Raw genomic sequence first — 27,856 nt, 5'->3', positions numbered from 1 at the left:
GCAACATTGTTCTGCATTGAACACTTTTATAATATGGAAAAATGTATAATATTTAGTTACATACCTGAAATAGAGTGGTCACTGGCACGTTAGACAAAGTAATTGATTGTCTTATTATAATCCAATCTGATACTATAACTTTTAAGTTTTCCTGGGCGATTAAGAGATTATTTTCTTAATATTTGAATATATTTTTTTATTTATTCATTTATTAATTTTACTATATATTTGACATTGTGAAACAAAACCTCAGTTCGAAGTCAATAACATGCATAAACGTCTCTTTTTTGGATTGATGTACATAAAGTATATATCGAATATAGTTTTATAACAATTTTCACACTACTATCAACATTTATAGATCTCCCTTAGTTAGATTTAACAATAAGTTTTAGTTAAAATAAAGTACACGCTTTTCGCATTGAATTCTTTGTTTCATTGTTGTACGTTTGGTCCCTCTTTTCATGACAAAAAAGAGTGCACTGCCTTCGAATTAGCTGCAAATTCAATAGAGTTTACTAGGTATAAGTGGTCACATCTATCTGGGTTACATAGATATCTATATTCTACGCTTGAAGTGCAATTGATTAAATGCATATACAATACACAATACGTCCGTCCTCCCTTCCAGCGACAGTAAAGTAATCTCATTAATTTTGTCCTGTCCCGGAGCCATTATCCTCATCTTTGGCCAAGTCATGTGGCAATTAGTGCGACAGCCGTCCGTACTAAAAAATAAAAAAAAAACTATAAAAATGGACGTAAAGTTTACTACGTGTGCCATGGGAACTGTGTGTTTGGGTAACTGAGTTTCGCTTCAAAAGCTCCGAGTCATTCTTTTCACACGCAGCTTCAGTGAGTTTCCCTCAAAGGATAATCTTGCATTTCGAGTGGGAAACTCTCTTGCCCCAAAACATACAGATTTTCCTGACTCAGGATAAGTGCTAAAATTTTTGCTCTCGTGTTCTTTCAATCTTTTTCTTTTTTGGTGTTATGGTCGTCGTTAAATTTATTGTTGTTGCTCTGCGTTTTTATGTTAGGATTTTTCTTGCTTAACGGATAATTAGTAAAGTTTTCCATGGCTATTGTTGACGATGCACTATTAAAATACGTTTCGGTGGTTGAGTGTCAAAGTTAACTTTTGTGTTCGGCTGGTGGTTAAAGTTTTTACCATATTTCTTTTAAGGTTTAAACTAATGATTATTCGGGAATGAATGCGATTTGTTTTAGTACAATATAACATATCCACATATCTTTAGTAATACACTCTGGAATTTTACAAATTTAATAAGGATAAGCCTAAAACTGTTCATAATAACTCAAAAAAATTGAAATATATATGTGTGTTTCAATATAGTAATAAAAATAATACCGTAAAGTCCTAAAGCTTTTGGGAAAATAAAATAAGAGCATAAATTTATCGTGAAATCAATGGTAAGCGCCTGCAAATAATCTCAAGTCAAACAAAGAGCCTCCATCTCTAACCTCATATGATTAATTTTATTCGCTGAACTCACTACTCACAGAGAGTATTTTAACTGAAGCATACATTCTTGACAAATAAAATCCCGCAAGAGTTAAATCTCCATGTCAATAGACCCATTTACTCATAAGTAATTCGCCTGGCTCTTCGTAAGGACCCCCTCTTAGCTGGAGGATCTAATGGTCTCCACGTGGTTGGTTGCCTGGCAATTGATGAGGTCTCATCATCGTGGCCTGCCAATTTGTCAAACGATAATTTCTGGTCCAACGAACTTTGTCATTTATCAGTTGTTTAATTTTTAAAAGCATTTTCAGGGGATAAAACCCACATCCCCCTCGAAAAATCGAGTTATTTGTTTGCTCTTAGGCCTCTTGATGGGCCTAAAAAAAGAAATGAGGAAAAACAACAACCGAAAAAAGCCTTGCAAGCCGATGACGGAGGTTGTCTAAGCTGATTAACATTGAGTTCTCGACACATTCGCAAAAGGCGGATGTGTGTTTGTTTTTTGGTCTCCGGGTGAGGTCGATGTGAGCCGGAATATATGTTTATATATTGATAGGATATTTTAGGCCATCCGGCCAAAGAGAAGAGCTTTAATTTATGCGCTCACAGCTTCTTTTCCTCTTGTCCAAAAGGACCTCTAAATGTGGTCCATTTTGGTCTAATTTAATGCGAACTCTTTCTGGCCTTTATCTCCGGTTCCGAATCCCTTTGCTGCCATGGAATCGCTGTGCGATTGCTTCTTTTATTGTTCCTTTATTCTTTGTCTGCGTGCACTGCACCGAGTTTCCGTTACTGTTTTATTATTACAGCCTCGAGCCATGTTCTTGAACCCAGTACGAAAAATAAAAATGAGAGGAAACCGAACAGACAAAAAGGACAAAAAAAAAAAAGGAAATGGGAAAGGATATAAGAAAAGTCACTCTCTGGCTGGGTACGTCTCTCCCTCTGTCCCTGTCCATCCGTTGGTTAAATGCTCCCGCGCTGTCAATATTCGAAATTGGCATATATGTATGTACACTTGAAAAAACATGCATTTTTAAAAACTTAATTTTCAAAATATTAAAAATAATAAATAATTAATCTTCTCTTTAAAATTGGTTCAGGAATGTAAAGAAATACCGTATGAATCAATTCAATGAATTCACTTGTGACTATCAGTTATTGTTCCTAAACTCCCTAAGTACAAATTCAGCGAAGAATTGTTGCCAGCAAAATTATTATTTAAAAAATTGTATCAAAATTAAATCAAATACGTTGCCGTATTTAACTGGAAATCTATACACTTGGCCCTCGCTTAACACGGGGGTTACGTTCCTAGAAAATGTCGTGTTAAGTGAAATCGTGTTAAGCGAAACATGGATTCAGTACACAATAAGGGGTTACGTTCTCAAAATTCAAAACTGGCAGCAATTAAAATTTTTGATTGTTCAAATTTGGTCGGTTTTTATTAAAGTTTTATTTTACAACTTAAAAGTTAATATTTAACTAAAAAAGTGGCTTCATGTAATTAATAATTAATTAATAATAATAATTAAACTTAAAAATGGTAAAAACAAAGGAGATCATTTCATTCTATTAATATCATTCATTGTTTAAGCCAGTTTATTTTAGCATGTTTTCTTTTTTAATGGCTCTTTATAAAAAAAAACTGTTATTTTCGACTGTTTTGTAACCTTTAAAGCTTCTTTATAGCACTCCTTATAAGGCATAAGTATTTTTTCCAAATCGTTCTTAAACTTAAGTCGTCGTTCGATGACCGGATCTGCATTTATAAAGCACGATTCTAAGTTGCTAGCATATGCGAATCCTTCTTGGAGTTTTTCTATTGTTAAACTAGGAACGGTCTCTTCAGAGCTGCTGTCATCTGATTTCGAATTGTTTGTTTGTTTTGATAAACGCAGTAAAAAAATACATATCGATATTTTGCAATCGTGTAAGAACGAGGTTTTTAGCGTGTTAAAGGGGGAATGGGTGCAAATTTGCAACCGTGTAAGACCGAGTTAGTGCTAAAAGAGTTCGTGTTAAGCGAGGGCCAAGTGTATTATAAAAATCCTTAAAGCATTTAGAATAAAAGCTTTAAAAAAAGAAGCTTTACTTTTTAAGGAAGTAACTTTAAATTTTAAATTTGTTAAACTGAAAAAAGTAAACTATAATAATTTAGAGAACCAAAATTTCTTGTAAATTTTAAAATATAATTATCAATAGGTTTATTTAATTTAAACTGTAAACGGAATGTATCATCTATAACTTTATATCATTCCTTATTAGTACGTATTTCTTTAAATATTTAATATTTTTCATCAGTTCTCCATATTTTTCTCGGTGTACATATGCACGTTGCTTGCGGTATTGGGAGGCAACAATATCGACACAGCGCACTTGCAAAAGAATCGCATATATTTCTTTCGTTGCCATTATTCCATGGCGTGAGGTTTTGGGTGAACTTTTTTTGTTTGTTGTATTATTTTTCCTCGTTGGCTTTGACAAACAAAAGGTTGTGCTGAATGGTGGAACTCGACTGAATTGCATTTTAAATTGAAATGCCTTGGTGTGGCATAAAATCGTGGAATTTATGTGGGGAGCTACCAAGAACTTCTATTCTCTTGCTGACTGGCTAGCTAGATAATGAGAAGAGTTTAAAGAGAAGCTCATTGTGCTTTTTGCGTTTAAAGCCATTTCTTGCCAAACTATTTGCGATAACGAGTAACAAAAATTACAAAATGGAGAACGGCTAATTGGCTGGTCAAATGTCAAGTGGCGGAAGTCGCCCACTGTGCACAGCTGCCCGGCGATAAACCCATGCTTCCGCTGTCACTTGAGAAACTGCTGCAAGGGCAGCAGCATCTTGGAGCAACAGAAAAATGGAGAATCGTTTAAACAGCACCAATTCCTCCTCTGCCTTCCGATTTGTGTACGTGCCCTTGTATGTGCGTCGGATGTGTATGTGGGGTGTGTGGGGCGGATGCAGCCACTCCGGGCTATTTTTGTTGGCCAACTAAATCGTCAACGTCAACATTGTCGCAGACCGTGTTGACATTTAGCCTTGCAGAGGACCACCGCTGCAGATGGGAAACAAAGAACGCGAAATAACGGAATAAAAGAACGGATACGGTCCGGAAAACCCTTAGGCGTTGATGTAATATTCCCGCTTCTTCTGGCATTTCTCATACGCAATGTAGCACAGGGCGATGGTAATAAGAACCAGTATGGTAATCCCCATGATGATGCTGACCAGGATAATCTCATCGTTGATGCTCTTGTACGAGTGACCTGCAAGGAGAGGCGGAAAAACAAGCACAAACAAGATTTAGAGGCCGACGTGACAAATTACAGGCAATTATTCTTGCCAGGTGGAAAGTTGGTGGAAGTTGTGAGTGGGTTGCATGCAAAAGTTTTTGCCTGTGGGCTCCCTGCTGTTGCCAATCAACATTTCGGTTTTCCAGGACTCCATCCATGCATATTCAAACAATACAAAAAAAGGCATAAAAAATAGCAAAACCAAAATGAAGCTGGACCATGACAAATGCATTGTTGTAAAAATAAACGATGGCCATATGCCAGAAGCAATCTGGATGACAACCCACGCAACGCAGCGGGTGAGAAAAAGACATAAAAGATATACGCAATAAACAAAAAAATAAAATGAAAATTGGATTTGCAATTCGCTTTTGTACAACACCAGCTGTTTCAATATTTTATTATCTCCATACACATATTTGTATTATTAATGCAATTATCAACGAAATAAAATTTATGTGGCGGCCACATTATGCACACAATTGTACACATATTGGTAGGTAAATTTGATTTATGGGCTTTATATTTAAATAATCTATAGGTTTAGTTATTTGTCAACTTGTCAGGAAGTCAAATCTAAAAGGATTAACATTTCTATACAAATATTAAGCATAAACAATTCAATAAAATTGCATATTTTTACAAGAACTTATTATTTGATATCCTTGCACGGTATAATAATTTTAGTCAGTTATTTGAAACACAGTGAAGGAGTCATGAGAGTTGAAAATCTGAAATTATCTAAATGAAACTGATCTATATCATATGTATAGCATATAAGTCGGAATGAGTCGAAATCGAAGACTACCTTTTATATCTTCCATAGAAGCAATCGGAAAATTTGTAATAAGATAAAGCCAATTTGTATAGTATTGAATTTTTGGTTTTAAATGTATAGGAAATTGGTAAATGAAAAAACAAAAAAAAATTTAATTTGTATCATTTAACGTAAATAAAGTACGCGTTACTTCCTTGTAATTGCAGTGAATAACTTTCTCCTTCTCTGTCTCTTTCTATATCTCTTGCTCTTTATTTTGATCTATCTTTCTATATATATATCTCTCTCCTAGTATATATCTCTTTCTCTTTCTCTCTCTTTTTCTTTCTCTCTATATTTTTCTATATATAAATTTTTAAAGAATAAAAATGATATCAAAGGAAACAAGAAGTTCATATAATATTAAAAATAATGTATAATTGACGAATTTACAAATTGAATTTAAGTTCGCCAAAATTTTGCGTTTGACTTACTGAATCAAATGATATTTTCAAAGAATTCTATTGCATTTATGCATAAATGTAGCAATATGTTCATTAGGTATAGAGGCACATAACATAAACTGTAATTATGTATAAACAGGCTTTGCACTAATTTAAAACATTTATACAAATCGTGGTCGGCAGAAATTCAATTTGGCGTAACCAAATCCATTTCCACTCTCCTGACTTTTGGCAAATAGGCTCTCATTGTTCGTGCCCATTTAGGCCAGATGTTTGCTGTATGGGTAATTTAACACATAATCGATGGAGTATTCCCTCGACATTTAATGCTCGACACACATCAAACGAATTAAAATCTTGTTTACAGGCAGCCAAAGCGACGCCGCCGCCGCAGATTTGTTAATTAGAAGGTTCGCATTATCAGGGCTCAAAGCCAAATGGCCCATGGCCCCAAGTGATGTTTCCCCATAAATCTGCCTTTCTATATCATATGTACACATATATTGTATATATAGTAGCATATAATGTTTAGCATGAGTGTGTTTGTACGTTTAATGTGTTTGATTGCCGGCTTCGAGGCGTTGAGTGTTCCTCATGGTTCATGGTCACTGGGCCCAGATAAATAGGCAATCATTTCGATTGGTTTCCACCTGCTGTACAGGCCATTAAACTCGAAACGAATGCAGGAAATTAAGTGTTAAATATCTTCTTCAAATTTACACTTTTAGACCTATAGAACATATTAATGTAGATAGATTTTGATTTACATAAATAAACTTAGTTAGGTTTAGAGTAATGATTAATATTGGTATAATACAAATTTACTAAATTAGGAATATAAAAGAATTGTTATAGTAAACTGTTTATTTGTTGTACAGTTTACAGTCTAACTCTTAGCAAAAGTCAATTAATAAATAATTACTCTCATTTTAACTTGTTATACTTTTCTACTTTTCTTCTTTAAGAGGAAGGAATTAATGAGAATTATAAGGAACTTACTGATATGCAACAAAAACGTAAAAGACGTCCATATTTCATTCATATTCAAAGTTGAAAAATATATAAAAAGGAAAATAACTATATCAGGGAAGTCGAAGCTTCTTTAACTTATTTATTAATTTAAGCTTTGTAAATAACATCTTACATAAGTTATATATGAAATTTTTGCAAAAAACATGGATTTAAATAGAAATTTAATAAATTTATAAGCGTTAAATCACAATAAATGTCATTTTTCACCCATACATGGTTGAAAATTTCTTATTTTTTATTTATAGAGTTTCCCTTCATAAAAAAACACCAAACACTTTTGATCATTTATATTATTTTTAAATGAAAAATCAACAAAATCTACATATGTATATGGTTAGAACGATTCGATTTTAGATACTTTATCAATATATATACTTTAGTAGTCCTATGTTGCAATCACTAACGAATTGTATAATACAAGCTTTAAGAGTATAAAATAACCACTTCCTGGGAATAAATGAAGTTTAATGACTTTAATTCGGAAAAGTACAAACTTTAAGTAAACAAGTGTAAAAGAAAAGAGGAAATGGGATATGCCATAATAGACCTTTAAAGAGAGCGAACATTAGCATGGTAGAGTATTTGCAGAAAAGTTTTCAATGCGGTCAAAGTTTTGTAGCCCGAGCTTCTTGGGAAACTGTTTGCCTTTTTCTGTATATATATAAAATGTAAATCATACATTTTCGTTCATGATCACAAATTGCTTAAAACATCAAAAGCGCAATAAAACTTTGCCGTTATTTGTGGGCGAATGGCCGAGCGGATGTGAAATTTCTGGTCGGAAATGCTGAGCATGAAATAATAATTTATAGAGATGCCTATCCCAGGATGCCTGATAAAGTTCAGACTGTCAAAACGTAAATTATGAAAGCGTGAAATATGCAAAAACGAATGCAAGAAACGAACGCCTGTGTCACAAATTGAAATCCGAAATGGGAACTCTTGGAGCCCATGGGCATAGACCGAGCTAAACTGAGCGTAAATTATTAAGGTTCACGAGTGGATGAGCCCAACACATTTTTTCGGGGATGCCAGCCAAGGACACATGTCCCGTTTGCAGATAGATATATATTAAATTTCATTTATTGTTTTCTTCTCTACCGAATATACAGTCAATAAAGTCATTTGACAGATTATGTGAATAGCCGAACCCGAAAAGAACACCAAGGATAGAACAATGGTCCCTTACTCTCAGACATTGTTATGTAATATCCGCTGCCAAAAGTGTACGGGAGTGTGCGTTGTCCTGTGTCTGACATCTTTGGAAATGTTTTGTGGCCACAAGGATTTGGCCAACATTGAGGAATTTAATTTGAGCCAGATTGGAGCAAGACTCCTCGCTTTCTCCAGCTAGAATGTATTTCCTTTTTATACTTTTATGGTACACAATGAGAAAGGACCACAAGTTTGGTCAATAAATCTAAATCTTATGTGTGTGATGGTAAGTTTGATATAAGAATAAATAAGCGGAGAGAAATAATAAAATAAATTTCTCTGAGTGTTCTTTTCTCAAATTTCAATTTGACCTCCCATTATTATGAGTCTTGATGGCACAGGAAATTATCAATTAAGCGACATCAAAGACCAACATTAAATTGAAATCTAGCATGGATATAGATATATGTGTTTCTTTCATAACATAGTGCCTGCTGCGCCAAAACTCAAAATTTTGTTTATTTTTTATATTTATGACGAATTCCTGGTACCTATCAATTCAATTTTAACACAAAAACTTAGGCCATATCTTCCAGTGGACTCAATATGGAAGAATCCAAGCCGTTTGTTACAAAACCTCCGGATATAGGTTTCAGATCAGCATTAATAATTCATCTTTCCCTGTTGTAGGCCCAAGAGGTTTGCCGCCCGCGAATGTTGCAAGTTCCACTGGAAGGGAAAGCTAACCGTGATCATACCGATCGTTACATCTCCGATCCTTGTGCTGGGAATTCGGGACGACAGGAGTGTAAGTACAGGACATTAATGTTGATATAGTATTCTTAATCGTATGCTTCGTAGGAGCTCAAATGCTTGTACCTGATTGCTACCATGGCTCTCCTGTGGATCACTGAGGCCATTCCCATCTATGTTACTTCATTGCTACCTGTTCCATACCTCCCCATGTTTGGTCTTGTTGTAAGTGTGCTGCATTTTGATTTCATTTAAACACATTTCATTGACTTTTTTGTATATGATGCTTTCTAGCCCCCTGAAGTGGTGTGCGCCAAGTACTTCTCCGACACAGTTGTCATGTTTCTAGGTGGTCTAATTGTGGCCCTGGCAATCGAGTATTGTAACCTTCATAGTCGCATCGCCCTGCGAGTAATTCGAATTGTAGGCGGAAGTCCGAGGCGGTAATAATATAATATAATTACTATAAACATATAATCATAATGCATTTCAGCTTGCTGGCGGGTATTTTGCTAGTCACTGTTTTTGCAGGCCTGTGGATTTCAAACTCGGCAGGCACGGCCATGATGTGTCCCATAGTCAAGGCCGTAATGAATGAAATGGACGTGGTAAGTTAATAAATCTGAACTATTTTTTTATGCTTGATTTTTGTTTTCCTTGCAGAATGATGTATTTCCGGTTTATATGACACAGGAGGAAGAACCAATGCCGGAGGGCGAGTGAGTAGAAAGAATTATAATGCGATGAACCAGTTATATTGCCTTTGATCTTTTATAGGGGTCCACATCTAAGCAGCTTGGCAATGATCTTCTATATAGGTGTAGCCTATTGTTCGGCGATTGGGGGTGTTGGAACTCTGATTGGCACTGGCACGAATCTTGTCTTTCGAGGCATTTACAATCAGTAAGAAATGAATTGCTTGAATTCCTCTGTTGATGTTAGAAATTTGTATTATTTGGTTCATTTTACTTCTTACTTCCAGTAAATTATCATAATTAATGGTCTTCTGTATACCATTTTTCCACAGGCGCTTTCCCCAAGCCGACGTCGAGATCACATTTACCAACTTTATGCTATACTCGCTTCCCTTAGTGTGCATCGTAAATGCTGTACTTGTCTACTTTAGCTTTCTGATCACACATATGGGTCTGTTTCGACCCAATAGCAAAACGGGACAGGCCGTAAAGAAAGCCAATGAGAACAGGAAATTAGTGGAAGAGGTCATGCGGCAGCGTCATGTAGCTTTGGGACCCATGTCCTGTCACGAGATCCAGGTAGCCATTATATTCGTTGTGATGATCGTTCTTCTCATTACCCGCAGGCCCGGGTTCTTTCAAGGTTGGGATACGTTAGTCAATGCAAAGTGAGTTTTAAATGAGTTTCGAATTATTTAATTTATTTATCGATGAAAATATGGTTTGGTATCCATCAAATGGATTTTCACCTACTTTTTAATATCTTTTCGAGTAGTCAAAGTAATTACTTGTATTTTACTTTAGGCAAGTGAGAGGCTCCGCAGCAGTAATTTTAATTATACTGCTGCTTTTCGCCTTACCCACTCAATATGTGTTCTTTAAGTACTGTTGTGGCAAAGGTAAATATTTCAATATCTTTAGCAAGTCTAGAGGGTTCTAGATCTCTCTACTTTTAGCACCATTTCCAGCCCAGCGGTTAGATTCCTTACTTGCTTGGCGATTCGTACATGAAAATGTACCTTGGGGTCTCTGCTTTTTATTGGGTATGTTTATTTAGCCACTTTTCTCAGGATAGTTCTAAAATGTACTCCTTTTTTCAGGTGGAGGATTCGCATTGGCTGAGGCAAGTCAGAAGTCTGGGGTGAATAAAATGGTAGCCGAGTCGTTGAAAGTTTTTAGCCCACTGCCGGCGTTTGCAATACAGATGATCATGATAGTTTTAGCCATGTCGTTCTCCGCTGTTAACTCGAATGTGGTCGTTGCGAACATTTTAGTACCGATCTTATGTGAAATGGTGAGATATAAAAAGAGAGTTAACGAATATTTGTAATCTTTTTCAAATAACTACATTTCCTGGCTCTGCCCACAGGCTATCGTGGTAAGAATCCATCCTTTATACCTCACACTGCCCTGTACCGTGGCCATCAGTATGTGTTACTTTTTGCCAGTGAGCACACCCCCCAATGCCATGGTTACTCAATATGCAAATATCAAGACCAAGTATCTGGTGAGTGGATCGTTTCTGGATACTTAATCGATTCGATTTAACTGAAATGCTTCTTTTAAGGCCTTGTCGGGTATAGTGCCCAGCATTATTGGATATGCTATAATCATACTTAACTCAAACACATATGGGAAGTTAATCTTTAAGGACCTCACGGAATATCCAGCATGGGCTGATGCATCATATAATACGAGTAATGTGAGTTTTAAAAATAATTTGCAATTATGGTAATATATATACATTAAATTTTTTACATTTCTTAAAGTCGGGCTGAGATTTGTTGTGGCTCACTCTGATGTTATCTTGGAGTCCTGCTGACTAAGGGGAGTTATTATATGACCACCAAATCATTAAATATTTATTTTGAAAACTGAAGTGTCGTGTGACAAGTGACGAAAAGAAATTGAATAAATGTAACACTTTTTGTTTTCCATATATCGTTGATTTTGGTAAATATTTGTTTTCCTTCGACCCCCTTATATTTTAATAACGACAAGTGAGCTATGCATATTCATTTATTCACATCATATATTCATAAAAGTCAAACAAAATGGAAGAGTAAGTTTGCAATAAAAAATACAAAGGAATAACAAATTTGATTATTCGAATTTCAATTGTAGGGAAAACAAAATTGGAGGGGGCCAGGCGATTAAGCGATGCTGTAGTTTCCATTGGAGGGGTAAGGCGACCATTCTCATACCTCTTTTTCTGTTGCCTGTACTAATATATGGATATCATGAGAACAATCCGGTAAGAATTATTATTTTTTTAAAGTCAGCCTTTAAGGGTTTACTACAATCTTGCAGGCCTACAAGTGCATGTTCCTTGTGATGGTTATGGCACTGTATTGGATCACCGAGGCTATACCCCTTTATGTTACTGCTCTGTTTCCGGTGGTTTTTCTGCCAATATTTGGTATTTTGGTATGCATGTTTATAGATGTGCACAGGCTTATATTATCTAGGTTTATTTGTACGATTTGTAAAGCCCTCGGAGACCGTTTGCCCCTTTTACTTCAGTGACACTGTGGTTATGTTTCTGGGTGGCCTACTGATCGCTTTGGCCATCGAATACAGCAATCTTAATCAAAGAATCGCTCTGGTGACTATTCTAATAGTGGGCTGTAGTCCAAGGCGGTAAGTCTTAGTCTTCTCTTTAGCTTAGAACTAAGATCCCTTTTACAGTCTTCACTTTGGCTTGGTCATAGTGACTTGCTTTATATCTATGTGGATCTCGAATTCGGCGGCTACGGCCATGATGTGTCCTATAGTTAAAGCAGTGCTTCTCGAAATGGAAGCGGTAAGCAATTACTTATAATGATGCCCGTTATTCAATTTATTTTTATATTTTCAGCAAAATGTGTTTACCATTTATAAAGCCCAGGAAGAAGAGCCAATGGAGGAAGGAAGGTAAGTATCCAATAAATCCATAGAAGAATCTTTTTTATCTAATCCAAATTTTTCGACAGTTCTCCACACCCATCGACCATTGCAATGTCCTTTTATTTTGGAATCGCATATGCCTCTTCGATTGGAGGCTGTGGGACCTTGATAGGAACAGGAACAAACCTTACCTTTAAGGGATTGTATGATACGTAAGTTGGGATTCCGATTATCGATGGTTTTGGTAATTCACCAAAGTCCCCTCGCAGGCGGTTCCCACATTCTGTTGAGACACTGGACTTTCCGATATTCATGGCTTATGGCACACCCTTTGCGATCGTGATCATCCTTTTAACCTATATTTCACTGCAAATCACCCATATGGGTCTGTTTCGGCCGAAGAGCCAGGTGGGAATGGAGATCAAGAGGGGTGCCGAGAATAAGGATGTCGTCAAGGCTGTGATAAAGGAGCGAAAAGCCGAACTTGGTCCCATGACCTGTCACGAGATCCAGGTGACCTTAGTGTTCATATTGATGATTATCCTGCTATTCACGCGAAATCCGGGCTTCATTAAGGGCTGGGGTGACTTCCTGAATGCAAAGTGAGCTTTTCTCAGCCATTTTGAGCTGCGAGCGGATCAAGTACCTTTCTTCATTTATTGCCAGGAAAATTAAGAGTGGACCACCGGTATTTTTTTCAGTGCTTTTGCTCTTCGCCCTACCAACTCAGTACACCTTCTTCAAGTACTGCTGCGGCAAGGCTCCCTTTCCCGGGCAGACGTTGGATTCCTGTCTCTCTTGGGTCTATTGCCTCAAGAATACGCCTTTCGGTCTTTGCTTTCTTTTGGGTAAGAGTTCATTCCTGATGTATTTACAAATATCAAGAAGAAAAGTACGATTGAAACAGGTGGAGGATTTGCCTTGGCCGAGGGCAGCCGGGTAAGTGGAATGGCCAAAATGCTGGGAGACTCGCTGTCTTTTGCCTCAAAAATGAACGAAGTACTGGTAGTGGGAATGTGCGTTTTGATCTCTTTGATCTGCACAGCCTTTGCCTCTAACGTGGCCATTTGCAATATTCTCATACCGATCTTTTTCGAAATGGTAAGCTTTTTATTTGTGTTGAAATTATCATATATCATTTTGAGAAGGTAATATTTCCGTCCAAGCGCTTCTTTGTTATTTTTGATAGTAATATTCCTTATCTTAATTATTTAGGCCTTGGCCATCAAAGTGCATCCCTTGAAATTGACATTCCCGTCAGCTTTGGCCCTCAGTTTGGCCTTCCATCTGCCAGTGAGCACTCCACCGAATGCAATCATAGCCGGTTATTCGGGAATGAAGACAAAATATATGGCTTTAGCTGGAATTTTGCCAACCTTTTGGTCCTTTTGGTGTTTGATATTCACCGGAAGCGTCTGGACAAAAATTATTTATCCGGGTACCAAGAATTTTCCCAAATGGGCCCATTGAACGAATAAATATATATAGAAGTGTATAATAATATTCAGGTAGTATATATGTATGTAGTCAAATGGAAATATAAAGTAATTTAAATATTCTGTGTACTATTCGGTGGGTTTTATTTGAATGTTTAAAAGGTATCACACAATTGGAACTTAACTGCAGATAAAAGGATTTAAAAAAACACCCATTAAAAATCCTGTCAAGTTTAAAACCTCAATAAGGACAATGGTGTCCAGTCAAGCAATTTGATTGATTTTCAAGGAAATCCAAATAAAACGAAAATCACTGCAAATAATATTATCATCTATATTGTTCCTAACAAAATGTTTCTTTTTTTTGTCAGTTCTAGGCTATAAAATAACCATAAGGAGTTTAGACTTTTGTTTGATGACCAATAAATTCATAATGCTCAATTTGTGGCTATAATAAATAGAAGTAGAAAACTTATTCACTCAAAAGAAGAAAAGCCTATTCGGAGGAATATAGGGAGGAAATCTAGCCTGCGGGCGGTCTTTATTTATAAGGGCGTTCGAACTCACTTAACAGACATTTTGGGACAGAGGGAAAACAAAAACTTTATGCAAACACAGCAAGAAGTCCTTCGCTCATTTCGCTTCAGCCAATTCCTGTACCTGAGATCATTCACCGGAGTGAAAATCAAGCCAAACGTTATTACTTCGTGCGACTGAATAATATAATGCTTTTCCCAAGTGAATGATATGTTGAGTACCAAAGTACCGACCCAGGAATCGCACACACAAATCCCCAGCTGACATACGCATAAACAAATAATGTAGAAACACACGTGCACACTTATTCAAGGCAACTGCCTTGGGTACAAGAAATGCCAACGAAATAAATGTAATAAAAACTCAGACAGGCGGAGCAAAAATGCGCGGAACATACATACGTAATCAGGACACCAATAAAAACACGCTTTTCAACACTGATTACGGTGAGGCATGCGGCAGGACTTCATCAACAATCCCGAACATTCAGCATCCAGTATCCAGCATCCCCCCCATACTCCGCCCGAGGCAAGGACGGCAGGACGACGCCAGTCCTACAGGAAGCAGGAGGAGAGACTTTGGCAACCTAAGCCCGCCAAATGGGCGACAGAGCGGACAATGGCCCACCCGAGAAGCCACCCAACCACCCAGCAACCCAAACCAAAAAATCTGTAAGGATGTGTACAGTGGTTAGGGATGAAATAACAATGAGGCTTGTCATTTATTCATGAACCAGTAATAATCTCAATAAATATCATTTTTATCATTTTGAGCTCAACTAAAGTGTGCCCGCCGGTGCGAATGAATGTAATAATTTATTTATAAACAAATATCAATAACACGCTTTGGATTTTGAGATTTCCGGTACCTAAATCTGCGTTGAAATAAAGGCTTCGCAGTTATTTTTCCATTACAAATATATCTTTCTATAAACCTTTAATATTAAGGAAATATTTTAAGGCTCTACGCTATAAAAAAAAACAATGAAAATCAATAGGTCTAGAACCAAATTCGATAAACCTAATAAAAAATTTACTTATTTGCCTATATCCATAATAAATAAGAAATTCTATTTGGAAAATTAATTTGTAGTTTGAAATTCACAATTAAAAGTTAAATTAAATGAACGATTAAGCATGTTATAAATGAAATAATAATATACGTATATAATGAGGCAGCTTATATTAAAAAAAAACGTTTATAACCTAGTTTATAAATTATTAAGCACAAAATATTAATTTGAATGTGATGTACTCAAATTACCTTAAAGCTGTATTAAATAACTACATTATTTTCTAGATTTCTTCATCAGTGTTTCGCATTATCTTTATGTACTCACTACTGTAATAATTGTTGTCCGAATAACCGTATTTGCCGGCTGTCCTGCCCCCGCCGGCCATCTTTATAGATTGCTTTGTTTCCTCAGCTCGTGTTGATACTTCCTGCTTGCCCCTAAGCTGATGTCGATGTTGTTATGGCTCGTTGCTAGTTGCTTGTTGCCGTCACTCCTGGGTCCATAAAACACTCAAAGCTGAATGGTCTCCTGATCGGCTTTTGGTTATGCTACAGTTCCTGCTCCTGCTTCTGCTGTTGCTGCTCTCGATGCCGGAAAAATAGCTAAGAGGAGAAAAATGAAGGAGATGCAAATAAAATCAGAGTAAATCCAGACCAGCAAATTGTTAATGACTCTGTCAGAAGCATAATCAACTTGTGCATGAAGCAGAAATCAGTAATCGCACAAACACAGAGGAAACGGAAATCCACAAGCTGCAGGAAGCGGAAATAAGTCATAAGACGTGTTCTGGTTTTCTATAATTATAAGTCAAGCTTGAAATCCGTAGAACTTTTATTTAATCTCCCATGTCAAATAGAATATTTTAATTAAAGCCCAAATATAGTAAGTTAAAGATCCATGTACCAAGTTTAAAAATGTTCTGTTTACGTACTGTCAACGTTGCGTATACGTAATATTTACAATAAATGTAATTTAATTGACTTTAAGCTTATTTAACCATAATTTTTTGTTAATTTTGTTCTTAATTAAATGATATTTGTTCTTAATTAACCTTTTATTCCTTCTAAAGTATGGAATTCTGGGAACACGCTAGCTTAGCTGCTAGTCACGTTACGTATACGCAATGTCAGCTTGTTTTAATTAGAGCCAACACCCAAACAGGAGGGCTACCCGCGTCTGTTCGTGTAATTATGCATATAATTAATATGCATGTACTTATTTAATATTAACCAAATTGCTGCCACTTGGAGCGTGTCACCTCGGGCAACATCAGGAGCAGCCATTGAGTTTTACTCCCATGGCAACAATAAATTGAGTTCAATTTGTGTAATTAGTGTAAGGAGCTTTAGCAGCAAAAGGTGAATGGGAGTGTGTGGGTAAAAATGTGGGATATTAGGGAGTCAGGCCAATTTATACACATTTACACACACACACACCCAAGGCTCGAATTGTTTCCCAGCTCAGAGAAAGCAATTTGGAAATTGCATTGCCTCCTGCCGGGTGACAGGAGGTTAAAGGTGGAGGCCGTGCGGTTATGCCTAATGCATTTCTCTAGTTAGTCTGCTCCATTTAAGGCGCTTGGGGACCAGGTCAAGGGGGCGGTTTGGGCCAAATGAGCTTTGCTATTTGCCTTGGTAAAACGAGCACAGTAAAACTTGCCAACGATGAATTTTCTGTGAAAATCTGAGCTCAGCGTAAATTGGTTTTGCTTTGTTGCGGATGCAAAGTGTTTTTCTAACTTAATTAAAACTTTGGGAAAGCTGTTAAGACTAAGTGCGACTACGAAAAGTGTGATCTGATAGTTAAGGTGTTATTTAAGATGCTGTTAAGCGATAAGTTTTCGAGTGAAACAATTAGCAAACAAAGTGGAAAAGAAATTGGTGTTGAATTGTTAATTACAATACGTAATCAATTAATAAAATCAGCTTTCATTGGTAAATATTCAAATGGCCAAATAGTAATTACGAAGACTGGCATAAAGCTTTTAATGCGTTCAGTTTTCGCCACTCAGATTTAAATGAGTAATATCACTGTAATTACGTTATTTGTTCTGCAATTACATTTAATTCCAACAACAGATAATTAAATGAGATAAAAGTGCTCCTCTATTAATATCACAAAATGTAAATTAATTTACTGAAACGCCATCGGCAGATACACACTGTCACTTCCGCACGCAACTTCTCTCATAAAGCGTCATCAATCAGGACAAGTTTTTGTTGTTTTGTCTAAATAGCTGATAAAGTTAAGCCGGGAGTCCTTCGAGTCCTGCCTTGGCTAATCTGTGTACTATATCGCATCACTCACTTAGAAACCAACCATTTGGGGCTGAGCTATTAGACTCCTGCCAATCCAGAAGCAAACTTTTGTCTGTCTAACTTTTCTGTTGGGCAATTTTCCTGGTCTAATGCAATTTATCGACTCCTACGCAACACAATATGTTGTAGTCGTGAAGTTATTCCAATTAAAATACTCATATTTTGCATATTCTTGTTGGGGGGCGTAAAATTTGGTTATAAGGAAAAGTTTTCACTGGATCAGTTTTGAACATTTCATGCACGTCCTGCGAGAAAACTCAATTACGTCGGAACAGAGCAATTCCTTTCCTTGCGCCGAGAAAAGATGGATTCGCCATCAGTTTTCAAGAAAGGTGGCAAACAAATAATAATAGGACTTTTTCCGTTCTGCTGTTTGTGTGCTTTGTATTTCTCTGTGTTTTATTACACTAAAAGAAAGCTTTCTATTGGTTACAGACACTGAAGTGAGTCTTCTTTTCAAAATGTATTTTTTCGTGGGAGAGATGATGACACAATTAGAATTTCAACCAGGATTTTTCCCTAAGTGTAGCTGCAGTTGCTGGGACAGAAGCCAGAGCAAGGAGACCACAGTCTAAGTGACAACATATGCTGGACGGCAGATACACACGAGCGGCAAATGGGAAATAATAGGAGTTTGGGGAACTGGAGGATGACATGATAAGCAGGAGGATGGGGATAGGAAGCAAAGAGGACCGGAGTGATAGCTTCCATGCCAAGTCCCAATAGGTTCCGTTCCCGGTTCTGACCTCCTCGAAAGCCAAGTGATGACCGAAAATAGCACTAAAATTGTCGCCTCTGTTTTGTCAGGCTTTTGTCTGTCTTTTGGGTATGTTTATGTATATGTTTTGACGGTCTCCGTATGGGTGTGTGTGTGTGTGTGTGTTTGCTGTGTGTTGTGTACGCCACATCCTGTTTCCTGGGCATGGCGTGTGCGCACGAGTGCCATTGTCTAAATTATTTGGATGGCGCACATTCTCCATTGAATTTGCGTGGCCTGCACCGAGTGGCTGTCGTCTATGGGATCCTTCTTCTCGCTCGGCATTGTCAGAGGAGCTCCCTGGTGGCTCCTGATGGGGCACTCGGCGCCCAAAAAACAATACATCAATTTGTATATGTATGAGCAAGTGTCTATGTGTGTATGCACGTGACGCTGGCGTTTGTCGTGGCAAGTGATTCCTCATGATTGGCCTAATTGTCAGTCAGGTCAGAAACACTCACACCCCCGTTCGATGTGAATGGAAAACCAATTCCATCCTCCCAACTCCTTCCTCCCAATTCCCCGAACTTTTAAAGTACTCACAAGCACACATATTTGCGACTAGGGGTGGCCTTTCTTTAAATTTTTCAAAGTAAATCTAATATTATATATTAGAAGAATCCATAAAATACTGCTAACCTAGAATTTAAATTTCGAGTTGTTTTTCTTTGATTATATATAGATATTTAAGAAGTTGAGAATATAAATCTGGCTTTAAAAAATATATTTATTTTCATCCTCACTGTTTAAATTTGGCAAACAGATAAATTCCCGGTTCGGTAAAATAATATCATATTTCAGATAATTTCGGATAACCGGATATATAAATAAAATGGCTTTAAGACCTTTTTTTTCTTAGTTTATCTTTCTCGTTTGGATAAATTAAAGAAGGCAGACACTTATAATTTAACGACAGGTTTATCTGTTGTTTAAATGTTTCGGTCAGAAAGCTATCAGAGACTTTAACAGTGAATGAAAAACTGGACTCTTAGTATTATATAGTCTCTTTATTACACTTAAATATTTTGTAATAACCATAATAATAAATATAAGCATAAAACTGTATATGACTTACCCACCACAATCGTAAAAGTTCGGGTAAAATATAATAAAATAAAAATACATATATTCATGTGATTCTGGTCCACCCCATCATCAGCACGTACTGTGTGTGTGATTTCGGTTGCAGGTACTGTATGTACAACAAGTTAATTGATGTGCTAATGGATGCTTTGTTTTTAAATGGGTTTTATTTTTACTGTGCGACACCATTTTTATTGAATAAAAAGTTTCTGCGCCTTTTAAGTCAGTTTTTGAATACCATTGAAGTACACACAATTTTAAACTGATAAACTGAATTCAATATAAATTAAAGCATACCACCGGTCCTCAGAGGTTTCTTGTCCTTCATCAAATTTTATTCCAACTTCAAAGACTTCGAATGAAGAAAGTTCACCATTATTCCTCCCGAGTTTGACAAATAAACGGATATTACTCTTCGAATGAACAATATTCCTCTGAACTTAAATTAGTTTCGCAAATAAATGGCAAGGCAGCGTTGATGACAACGTTCTTCGCCTCTCACTTTTCTTATTTTGGATTTTATTGATTTTCTGCTTTCTTTATTGGAATCTCACCTTCAGGTAACAAATCCGTTCGCCCCCCTTTTACTGCAAAGGCGCACACCTTTATTTACCTTTACCTTTTGCATTTTGCTACTTCAGTACTCAATATGTTAACCCAAAGGGGATTTGGGAAGTTGGTCGAAAAGACTCACCTGTAATTAGACTGGGGAAAACTTTCCGTGCAAGATGTTTTTATTAATTGCACATGTGTGGGCCACAAACGCCCATCAAAACGGCTTTAGCCATAAGTCTCGGCTTCACTTGCTTGGCAGCAGTTCTTATTCGAATTGCAAGGACGTCTTCAGTGGCTTAGAAGGCTTTCCCACATAAAAGTAGAAAACGATTCCAGAGTATTAAGCACCGAGAGGCAATATTTTAATGGAAATATGCTTGAAGTTTTATGAATTTATCATAACGAAACGTGTTTCCACTTTAAATAAAAACTGCCTGGCGGATGGAAGAGATGGTCATAAAAGATTTAACTAGAAACGTTTTATAATAGAGGATGAGAAGCTGTTTTATGACAGCACAAAACTGCACTTTGCTTAAGTTTACATTTTTATGAGTGTGGCAAATGTAGAATATTGTTATTTAATGCAAATTCTCGCATAGGAGAGACCAGCATGAGCATTTGGTTTTTATTATGCTTCCAAAGATAATTTCAGGAAAAAGACAATCTGAATTTCACGTTATATATTAAAATCCTATTTGCAGTTAATTTCAAAAATAAATGTACAATCAGATAGAAGCTAAAGCTTCCTAAATTATTACGTGACAATTTTCCGTCGCAATTTAAATGAAATTGCTTGTAAAGTGTGGAGAAAACAACCTTTTCTGTGAGATCCTGTTCAGGGTGGATTCTGTCCCCATTCTTTCATTAATTTGCCAAAATTTAAATGAAGCTTTGGTAATGAGAAACCAAACAGAAGCAGAAAGTTTTTCTTTCACAAAAAATTGCCAAGTAAGAGGGATTTTTAAAAGAGTAATAAAAGACCATTTATAATGCGGAGAATAACAATTCCAAGAAGACACCCAAAGCACTTTTCAAAGTCCTATTTCACAATAAAACCATAAAATTCAATAGCTAAATCATAATATGCAAATGATGACCTGTGAAAACAAGGCTTAAATACTTTAAATGGGCTTAAACTTTAAAGTCCAGGACCCGTATCGGCCAAGTTGATGGATGGTGATTGGGTTGTGAAGCGATACGGAGCGTGAACTTGACTCTAAACTGTGAAAAATGGAGTGCTGATGGAAGTGTAAAAATGCCAGAATGCAGTAAAACAGCGGCCATAAAACATCTCGTTCGCTGCTCGTAAACTAAGGAAAAGAGGCTCCAATACCACACCTGAAGAATGGTTGACATTCACCGAAGAGATCCGGCGGAGCTCTTTAATTGATTTATATTGGCCATATGGCTGAGCGCTTACCATGGGCCTTTGTTGTCTGCAAAATGCCATTAAATGGCTAATTAAGATTTCAGTCCGCTGGCAATCGTCCAGCAGTTGGCCGCAAATCTCACGCCTTTTAAATCCTTTTCTCTTTTTGAGCCCGGTTTTCCGACCCGTTGGGCTAAGATGTCCGGATAGAGGACGACACAAAAGCGCGCGAAATTACACAAACAAACAGGACCAAATCCCGCACGCACACACAAGCACAGTCACGTAAATACGATGTGAACGACTCCGATTGGTCCCAGAAAATATGGCGCCAAACGATTCGAGGATGTCGCCGCCGTTGGAGCCTCCGTTGGGTTCCCTTTTTGTGCCTCTAACACATCTGTCCCATTTGACGGCGTTGGTTTTACTGATGAATGAAACGAGCGCAAGATACCAGGACAGTCGGCGAGGATGTGGAAAGTTTCCAGCATGGCATGGACCAGTAGCCGGAGAAGCTTTTACTACGGTTAGAGCTTTTACCCCGCATACTCATTCTTTTTTAAGGATACAGTGCTGTGCGAATAGTATCCTGCAGCCTCTTATACAAGTATTAATAATATTAGGATATAGAAGAGCATACTGAATATAGCAAAAGAATTTTTTACTTATTTAGAAATTAGTAGGGTTAATCATTACAATTATAACGCAAACTTTGAACGTAAGCTGATTTTACTGATCTGAATAAGTATAATAACAGTATGCTGCTTTATAATAATGCTATAATAATTGAATACAGTAGTGCCCAAAGCCCTTACTCCGACAGTCATTAACTGAACCCAACTAACAGAAATTATGCTTGTAGCACAATTTTTGCATAAATAAAAAAACAAAGTTAACTAATTACAAAAATGTTTGGTTCTAAAAACATCATTTACTTTACAATTTGTCAGAACATTTAACATTTGTTTGCGATTTGGTTTATAGTTGAAGATGGAATTTGGCTTTGGACTCATACTAATATGCAATATACATTTCCTTTGATTTCGACAAACTACGCGGCGAGTGGTACTGTACCGGACTGTACTTTTGATTTATTTCCGAATTCGAGGGCTTATCAAAAGTACAAAGCGATGGAAAAGTACAAGCAGCAGAGCCACAAATCTCCAACGGGACTCATGTGGCGGCTAGCAGTTTGGCATGGTAATCGATGTGCTCCGCAATGAAGGTGGCGATGTAAAAGTAGCTGTGGTCATAGCCGGCGCGCTGTTTGAAGATGGTTTGGATGTGTTCGTTACCGTCGGCGGCGGTCAAAAGATTTTCCGGGAGCAGTTGCTTTGCCCCGAGGAAGTTGTCCGACGCACCCTGGTCGATGAAGAGCTCCTGCGGCGTGCTCTCGTAGTGAGACACCAGCAGAGTAGCGTCCCATTGGGCCCAGTCATCGGGATTCGGTCCAATGTAGCCGGTAAGGGCCTTCTGACCCCAAGGGCAATTAGTGGGATTGGCAATCGGGGCAAACGCCGAAACTGATTGATACAAGCCAGGGTTCTTCAAGGCACAAATCAAAGCTCCATGGCCGCCCATGCTGTGTCCAAAGATACCGCGCCGTCCCGGTACCACGGGAAAATTGGCGTTCACCACATCTACAAGCTCTTGGGTAACATAGCTGTACATCTTGTAGTGCTTGGACCAAGGTTCTTGCTTGGCATCCACATAAAATCCCGCTCCGGTGCCAAAATCGTATGCATCATCCTGACCATCAATGTTTACACCACGCGGCGAGGTATCTGGATTCACCACAATCAGATTGTGCCGGGCGGCGTGCTGCTGGAAGCCGCTCTTCTGTATAAAGTTCTCGTGAGTGCAGGTCAGACCGCTGAGGAAGAAGAGCACCGGACACAATGTCTTCTCTTCGAGAGCTGCCGGAGGCAGGAAGACGCCAAAGGTCATTTCGCAATCCAAGGTACTGGAGCGGTGGCGATACACGCGCTGCTCACCCTCGGAGCACTTGGATGTGGAAATCAGTTCAAGCGTCATGTTTTGCTGTGAAAGTAAGATTTTTCGAATTAGTTTATCGAGTATAAAATATATAAAAACTTTACGTACGTTTCCAAAAATAAGCGATAATCAACAGTGTGACCGTATGTTGAGCGCCAAAATACATTAAAATGTGTTAAAAGCTATCTGATCTATTTTGGTATTTTGGAATGGGACTATAAAATACATATCACAATTAAATTAATTTATGAAACCTAATTAGCACCTCAAAACAAAGTTTTCGCGCAACGTTATTGACTCATAATAGAATATCAACTACTCTATAATTTTATTTATAATTTCATAATCGAAAAGTGTTAATAAAAATACCAAAACTTTTTTACTAGTATTTTTTAAATCGATTGCAATTAAATTTTACCGTTTTTGGTATTTCTTATCGTTATCGGAGTGGTCGAATAAGAAGAAGCACTGAGAAAATATTTGCGAAATCGCGCACGTGAATGTTTTTGAGTTAAATTAACAACAAGTACATCTAATTAAAAACTGTACCATGTCGGAAGAAGCGGCCAGCACCTCGGTCTTTGGCTTCAAGAAGCGAAACATCAACAAAGGTGCTGCCATGCGTCGCAAAAAGGAAAGTAGCAGCAGCAATGACTCAGGTGAATCTCGTAATTTACCGCCAAAAATAAATGAAACTAAATCTCAGTCATTTACCAGCAAAGAGCAGTGATGAGGAGGCCCAGGGCAAAGCTACCGCAATGGCCCGGGCGGAGAATCGTAGAAAGCGAACCAATCCCAATTTCCAGAGCACCAAGACATTAAACAAAGCGAAGCGTCAGGCAGGAGCACCCGACGGAGACGCATCGTCATCTGCCTCCGAGGACGACAAACTCGGAGTGGCCTACAAGTCAAAGCGCGAGGCCCTGCCCAGTGGTCCGCAGGATCAGGGGGCCACGTCCATCAACGAAATGGACACAGAACTCGACCGCGATGCCCAGGCCATCCATGCGCGGGCCTTAAAAATTAACGAGGATCTCGAGGGTAAGGCGGACGACAAGATTTACCGCGGAATCAACAACTACGCGCAATATTATAAGAAGCAAGACACTGCCGCGGGAAATGCCAGTTCCGGTATGGTGCGAAGCGGACCAATTAGGGCACCTGCTCACCTCCGGGCCACTGTGCGGTGGGACTATCAGCCGGATATCTGCAAAGACTACAAGGAAACGGGCTACTGTGGCTTTGGCGACAGCTGTAAGTTCCTGCACGATCGCAGCGATTACAAGGCTGGCTGGCAGCTCGAGATGGATCACGAGAGTGAGCGGCGGGGTGATGCCGAGTCTGATGGCGACGATGGCAAATATGAGATTCACTCGGATGAGGAATCGCTGCCTTTTAAATGTCACATATGCAGGCAGAGTTTCGTCAATCCTGTAGTGACCAAGTAAGTAATGATAAAAATTAAGTTATTAATTATATTCTCATAACTATTCTATTTTGTTAATAGATGTAAGCATTATTTCTGTGAAAAGTGCGCCTTAGCCCAGTACAAAAAGTCTCAACGCTGCATTATATGCTCCCAGCAGACAAATGGCATTTTCAATCCCGCCAAGGAGCTAATAGCTCGTCTAAAAACAAATCCCATGCAAAACTCTGATAGCGAGGAGGAAGAAGATGTGCAGGAAGCTAACAAAGGAAATGAAGAGGAACCTGCTCAGGAGATTTCCTCCGATGAGAGCGATTAAATAAATTTTAAAGCAAGCGGGTGCAGTTTCGTAGCTGTCAGTTTGATTGCGGTTAACCAACTTGCATCAATTTGCTGCCTGCTACAAAGAGCGATTTTATGAAATTTTGGGTAAGAATATTAAATATACTTCTTTAATTATGTATATACATTTCCTGCGTACTTTAGGAAAAAGGGCTTTTCATTCGCTTAAGCGGATTCCTTAAGTTTAGGTTCTGTACGACTGAAAATATGAGCAGCTTGAAACAGGTTCTCCATACAAATTGTACTTTCTTTATATTTAGTCAGACACACTTCTTATAAACCACTGCTTTTGACGGCTAATTTTCTAATCGTGGTTTTTGAATCCTTTGCTATCCGACTAATTATATAGCCAAAATATTTCGAAATTCAATCATTTAGTCAAAGGAATACCCTAAATATTTATAAAATGTAAAATACGTGTAGAGAAACAGTAGATGGCGCATTGAATGAGTTTCCACATTTGCAAATATTTTGATTTTAATTGAAATAGTTTAGTTTAAATATAAATATACTTCATAGTTGTTGGCTTCAAAGTAAGCTAAGGATTGTAAACAAGGTTCGTAAACAATATATAATTATGTCCCAGGGACATGTCTATTAAAAGAGTTCAATAAGAAAAAAGGACATAAGTATATTTTTAATTTTAGCCTTTTCCTGAACAGGTTAAATTGTGTAAACAATGTGTCCGAAGGTTCGTAAGGGACGTTATGGTTGGGGACGGGATTCTTATAACAAGTTTTGATACTTCTGATTTTTTAGTATTACTAGACTTCGTATGAGCAGGACTCTTCTCTAATTCTCTTAGTTGAACCTGGGTTTAAGTCCAACGGGCCTCATTGTAATTACTTAATTACTTGGTGCTCCTGGCTCAAATAGAATCATGAAATGAATGCTTAATTCTCTTTTCAGAAAGCGAACTTCTCGTTTCCTACTTTCGCTTTCCGAAGATGTGATAAGCTGCTATCAGCCAATAAGCCTATTGCCTTTTAACTTTGTATCCTAGACAGACTTTTGGCAAGGCAAATGGTTCTATTAATCTGACCAATTTTGAAACTCCTATTGAGCCTGTCTTGGATAATGAAATAATTTCTTGGAAAGCATTATTAAGCGCCTGTCCAAAATAGATCCATTTACTATATATTTGCTCTGTATTTCTGGTTTGGCTTTTTTTGTAGTTACTATAGGAGCTTAACTAATTTATAATTACGGATTGTTTCGCTCTCCTCTACAATATTTGTTTCTTGAACACAACTCACCTCTGTCATGCTGTGCCCGAAATTGAGAACTCCGGAGGTCCGCTTGAGGCCTAGCATAGAAAATGCGAACGAACTTCTACCACTCGCTCTTGGTAGACGTACCGAAGATATTCTCATGGCCAACGGCCACTCGAAATGTTAAGCTATTATTTATGTGAATTCGAATAAAATCTGTGATTTTGATGGTCTTAAAATTTTAGTTAGAATAATCCAAAGCCAACTTTGTCACAGCCTACGAGGCCAACTAAGTGCAAAAAAATCCAAGAGAAACTTACCCAAAGGTAGCGTCTCTGCCAAACAAGAACGGCGAAAGTCCAGCGCAATTTTATATCCATAATTCAATTGCCAGAACTTTCATTTCCGGTTTCGTGCGCACCAACACACACAGGCGCAAAGGAAATGGGCAATGGCTGAAAAGAGTAGAGGAAGAGAGGAAAAGGATAAGGCTAGCAGGAGCAGCAGCAAGCTTCATCTCCATGGGGGAATTCGTTTGCCTTTGGCACGCTAAATTCAAAAATCTTCTGCCAAACTTCTATGCCGCATTGTTCGCCATCACAAAGCCAAAATATTGGCCAATTGTAACGAATCGAAGCTAAGCCACAAATTCCAGCCGGCTTTGGTCTTCCTGCCCCCCTAGATATGGGCATACAAAATATGAGCATGAGAGCATAAGCTTCTAAAAACAAAGCAGCTGCCCGGCTGAGCCGAAAAGTTGAAGCTTCAATCTATGATCCGGGCCAATAGATGCCACAATGTCGAAGGGTTTGTTGGCCAGGAATGTGCAGAGTTATGGATGGGACTTTGGGAAAGTGTCTTGACAAAAAGCAAAGGCAGGACAACAAAAGATTTTAAGAAACTTTACAAAATTATGAAGATGTGAACTATATCATATATAATATCATAACAGCGAAAAAAAATAGGTCATTAAATAAAAATAAGTCATTTAAGGCTAAAGTCTCTAGCGATTTTTCTAGTATCTCCATATGTATATTTGTTACAGGAATATGTATATCTTAAATAAAGTGTATATTTATTTCTTATTAATAGTTAGTGCCAAAAGGAATAAGATCAGTCCGCATATAGTTTTAAAGGACAAATTAAAACAAGAAGGCACAGAGATCTCACCAAAAGTGTGATCCCTTCTTACCTACAGCAAGTTATAATTATTATTAATTTGATATGTATTTATTTATGTATGAAATATTTATTAAATTGAGTATGTAATATGTTTCAAATTATGTT

General features: G+C 37.7%; 5 protein-coding genes across 7 annotated transcripts; 3 read left to right on the top strand and 2 right to left on the bottom strand.

The window, feature by feature from the left end:
* Positions 1-170: 170 nt before the first annotated feature.
* Positions 171-16,265, bottom strand: LOC110187890 (uncharacterized). The gene is made up of 2 exons (XM_020957375.2): positions 15,838-16,265; positions 171-4,756 (listed from the first exon to the last, which is right to left on the bottom strand). The coding sequence occupies exons 1-2, from the start codon at positions 15,896-15,898 to the stop codon at positions 4,611-4,613; spliced, it is 207 nt and encodes a 68-aa protein (XP_020813034.1). The 5' UTR covers positions 15,899-16,265; the 3' UTR covers positions 171-4,610.
* On the top strand, positions 8,655-11,578 carry Indy-2 (I'm not dead yet 2). 2 transcript variants are annotated; one of them, XM_020957372.2, is made up of 14 exons: positions 8,655-8,814; positions 8,882-8,999; positions 9,053-9,169; positions 9,239-9,387; positions 9,438-9,552; positions 9,608-9,663; positions 9,722-9,847; positions 9,972-10,307; positions 10,444-10,538; positions 10,596-10,682; positions 10,740-10,933; positions 11,009-11,146; positions 11,207-11,341; positions 11,409-11,578. In XM_020957372.2, the coding sequence occupies exons 1-14, from the start codon at positions 8,798-8,800 to the stop codon at positions 11,415-11,417; spliced, it is 1,692 nt and encodes a 563-aa protein (XP_020813031.2). In that variant the 5' UTR covers positions 8,655-8,797; the 3' UTR covers positions 11,418-11,578. The 2 variants fall into 2 exon arrangements, with proteins under 2 accessions (XP_020813031.2, XP_020813032.2); XM_020957373.2 differs by lacking the exons at positions 10,596-10,682; positions 10,740-10,933; positions 11,009-11,146; positions 11,207-11,341; positions 11,409-11,578 and having other exon boundaries at positions 10,415-10,538.
* On the top strand, positions 11,625-14,093 carry LOC110187888 (protein I'm not dead yet 2). The gene is made up of 11 exons (XM_020957374.2): positions 11,625-11,701; positions 11,764-11,893; positions 11,950-12,066; positions 12,131-12,279; positions 12,328-12,442; positions 12,497-12,552; positions 12,612-12,737; positions 12,795-13,127; positions 13,192-13,373; positions 13,433-13,626; positions 13,741-14,093. Exons 1-11 carry the CDS (start codon positions 11,694-11,696, stop codon positions 13,993-13,995), a joined length of 1,665 nt encoding a protein of 554 aa, XP_020813033.2. The 5' UTR covers positions 11,625-11,693; the 3' UTR covers positions 13,996-14,093.
* Positions 16,266-22,506: 6,241 nt separating the features above from the next.
* Positions 22,507-27,525, bottom strand: LOC110188051 (S-formylglutathione hydrolase). Of its 2 annotated transcripts, none has more exons than XM_020957601.2 (2): positions 26,615-27,525; positions 22,507-23,635 (listed from the first exon to the last, which is right to left on the bottom strand). In XM_020957601.2, the coding sequence occupies exons 1-2, from the start codon at positions 26,729-26,731 to the stop codon at positions 22,769-22,771; spliced, it is 984 nt and encodes a 327-aa protein (XP_020813260.1). In that variant the 5' UTR covers positions 26,732-27,525; the 3' UTR covers positions 22,507-22,768. The 2 variants fall into 2 exon arrangements, with proteins under 2 accessions (XP_020813260.1, XP_020813261.1); XM_020957602.2 differs by lacking the exon at positions 26,615-27,525 and adding an exon at positions 23,699-23,831.
* Positions 24,010-25,483, top strand: mdlc (RING finger protein mdlc). The gene is made up of 3 exons (XM_020957600.2): positions 24,010-24,249; positions 24,308-25,034; positions 25,098-25,483. Exons 1-3 carry the CDS (start codon positions 24,141-24,143, stop codon positions 25,333-25,335), a joined length of 1,074 nt encoding a protein of 357 aa, XP_020813259.2. The 5' UTR covers positions 24,010-24,140; the 3' UTR covers positions 25,336-25,483.
* Positions 27,526-27,856: the final 331 nt, after the last annotated feature.

This window comes from Drosophila serrata, unplaced genomic scaffold (assembly GCF_035046125.1).
Source record: "Drosophila serrata isolate PLE 108 unplaced genomic scaffold, ASM3504612v1 contig_241, whole genome shotgun sequence".
Classification (NCBI taxonomy): domain Eukaryota; kingdom Metazoa; phylum Arthropoda; class Insecta; order Diptera; family Drosophilidae; genus Drosophila; species Drosophila serrata.
This window is presented reverse-complemented; position numbering and strand designations above follow the sequence as displayed.

Excerpts from the sequence above, each read along its gene's own strand:
- mdlc (XM_020957600.2), top strand. The coding sequence starts at position 24,141 with ATGTCGGAAGAAGCGGCCAGCACCTCGGTCTTTGGCTTCAAGAAGCGA. Across the intron at positions 24,250-24,307 it reads TAGCAGCAGCAATGACTCAG|CAAAGAGCAGTGATGAGGAG; the intron begins GTGAATCTCGTA and ends GTCATTTACCAG. Across the intron at positions 25,035-25,097 it reads GTCAATCCTGTAGTGACCAA|ATGTAAGCATTATTTCTGTG; the intron begins GTAAGTAATGAT and ends TTTTGTTAATAG.
- Indy-2 (XM_020957372.2), top strand. Across the intron at positions 10,683-10,739 it reads GGGTCTCTGCTTTTTATTGG|GTGGAGGATTCGCATTGGCT; the intron begins GTATGTTTATTT and ends TCCTTTTTTCAG. Across the intron at positions 11,147-11,206 it reads ATATCAAGACCAAGTATCTG|GCCTTGTCGGGTATAGTGCC; the intron begins GTGAGTGGATCG and ends GCTTCTTTTAAG.
- LOC110187890 (XM_020957375.2), bottom strand. The coding sequence starts at position 15,898 with ATGGCCGGCGGGGGCAGGACAGCCGGCAAATACGGTTATTCGGACAAC. Across the intron at positions 4,757-15,837 it reads GGACAACAATTATTACAGTA|GTCACTCGTACAAGAGCATC; the intron begins GTGAGTACATAA and ends CTCTCCTTGCAG.
- LOC110187888 (XM_020957374.2), top strand. Across the intron at positions 11,894-11,949 it reads GATATCATGAGAACAATCCG|GCCTACAAGTGCATGTTCCT; the intron begins GTAAGAATTATT and ends ACAATCTTGCAG. Across the intron at positions 12,280-12,327 it reads GTGGGCTGTAGTCCAAGGCG|TCTTCACTTTGGCTTGGTCA; the intron begins GTAAGTCTTAGT and ends TCCCTTTTACAG.
- LOC110188051 (XM_020957601.2), bottom strand. The coding sequence starts at position 26,731 with ATGAGAATATCTTCGGTACGTCTACCAAGAGCGAGTGGTAGAAGTTCG. Across the intron at positions 23,636-26,614 it reads TCGGGCACAGCATGACAGAG|CAAAACATGACGCTTGAACT; the intron begins GTGAGTTGTGTT and ends TTACTTTCACAG.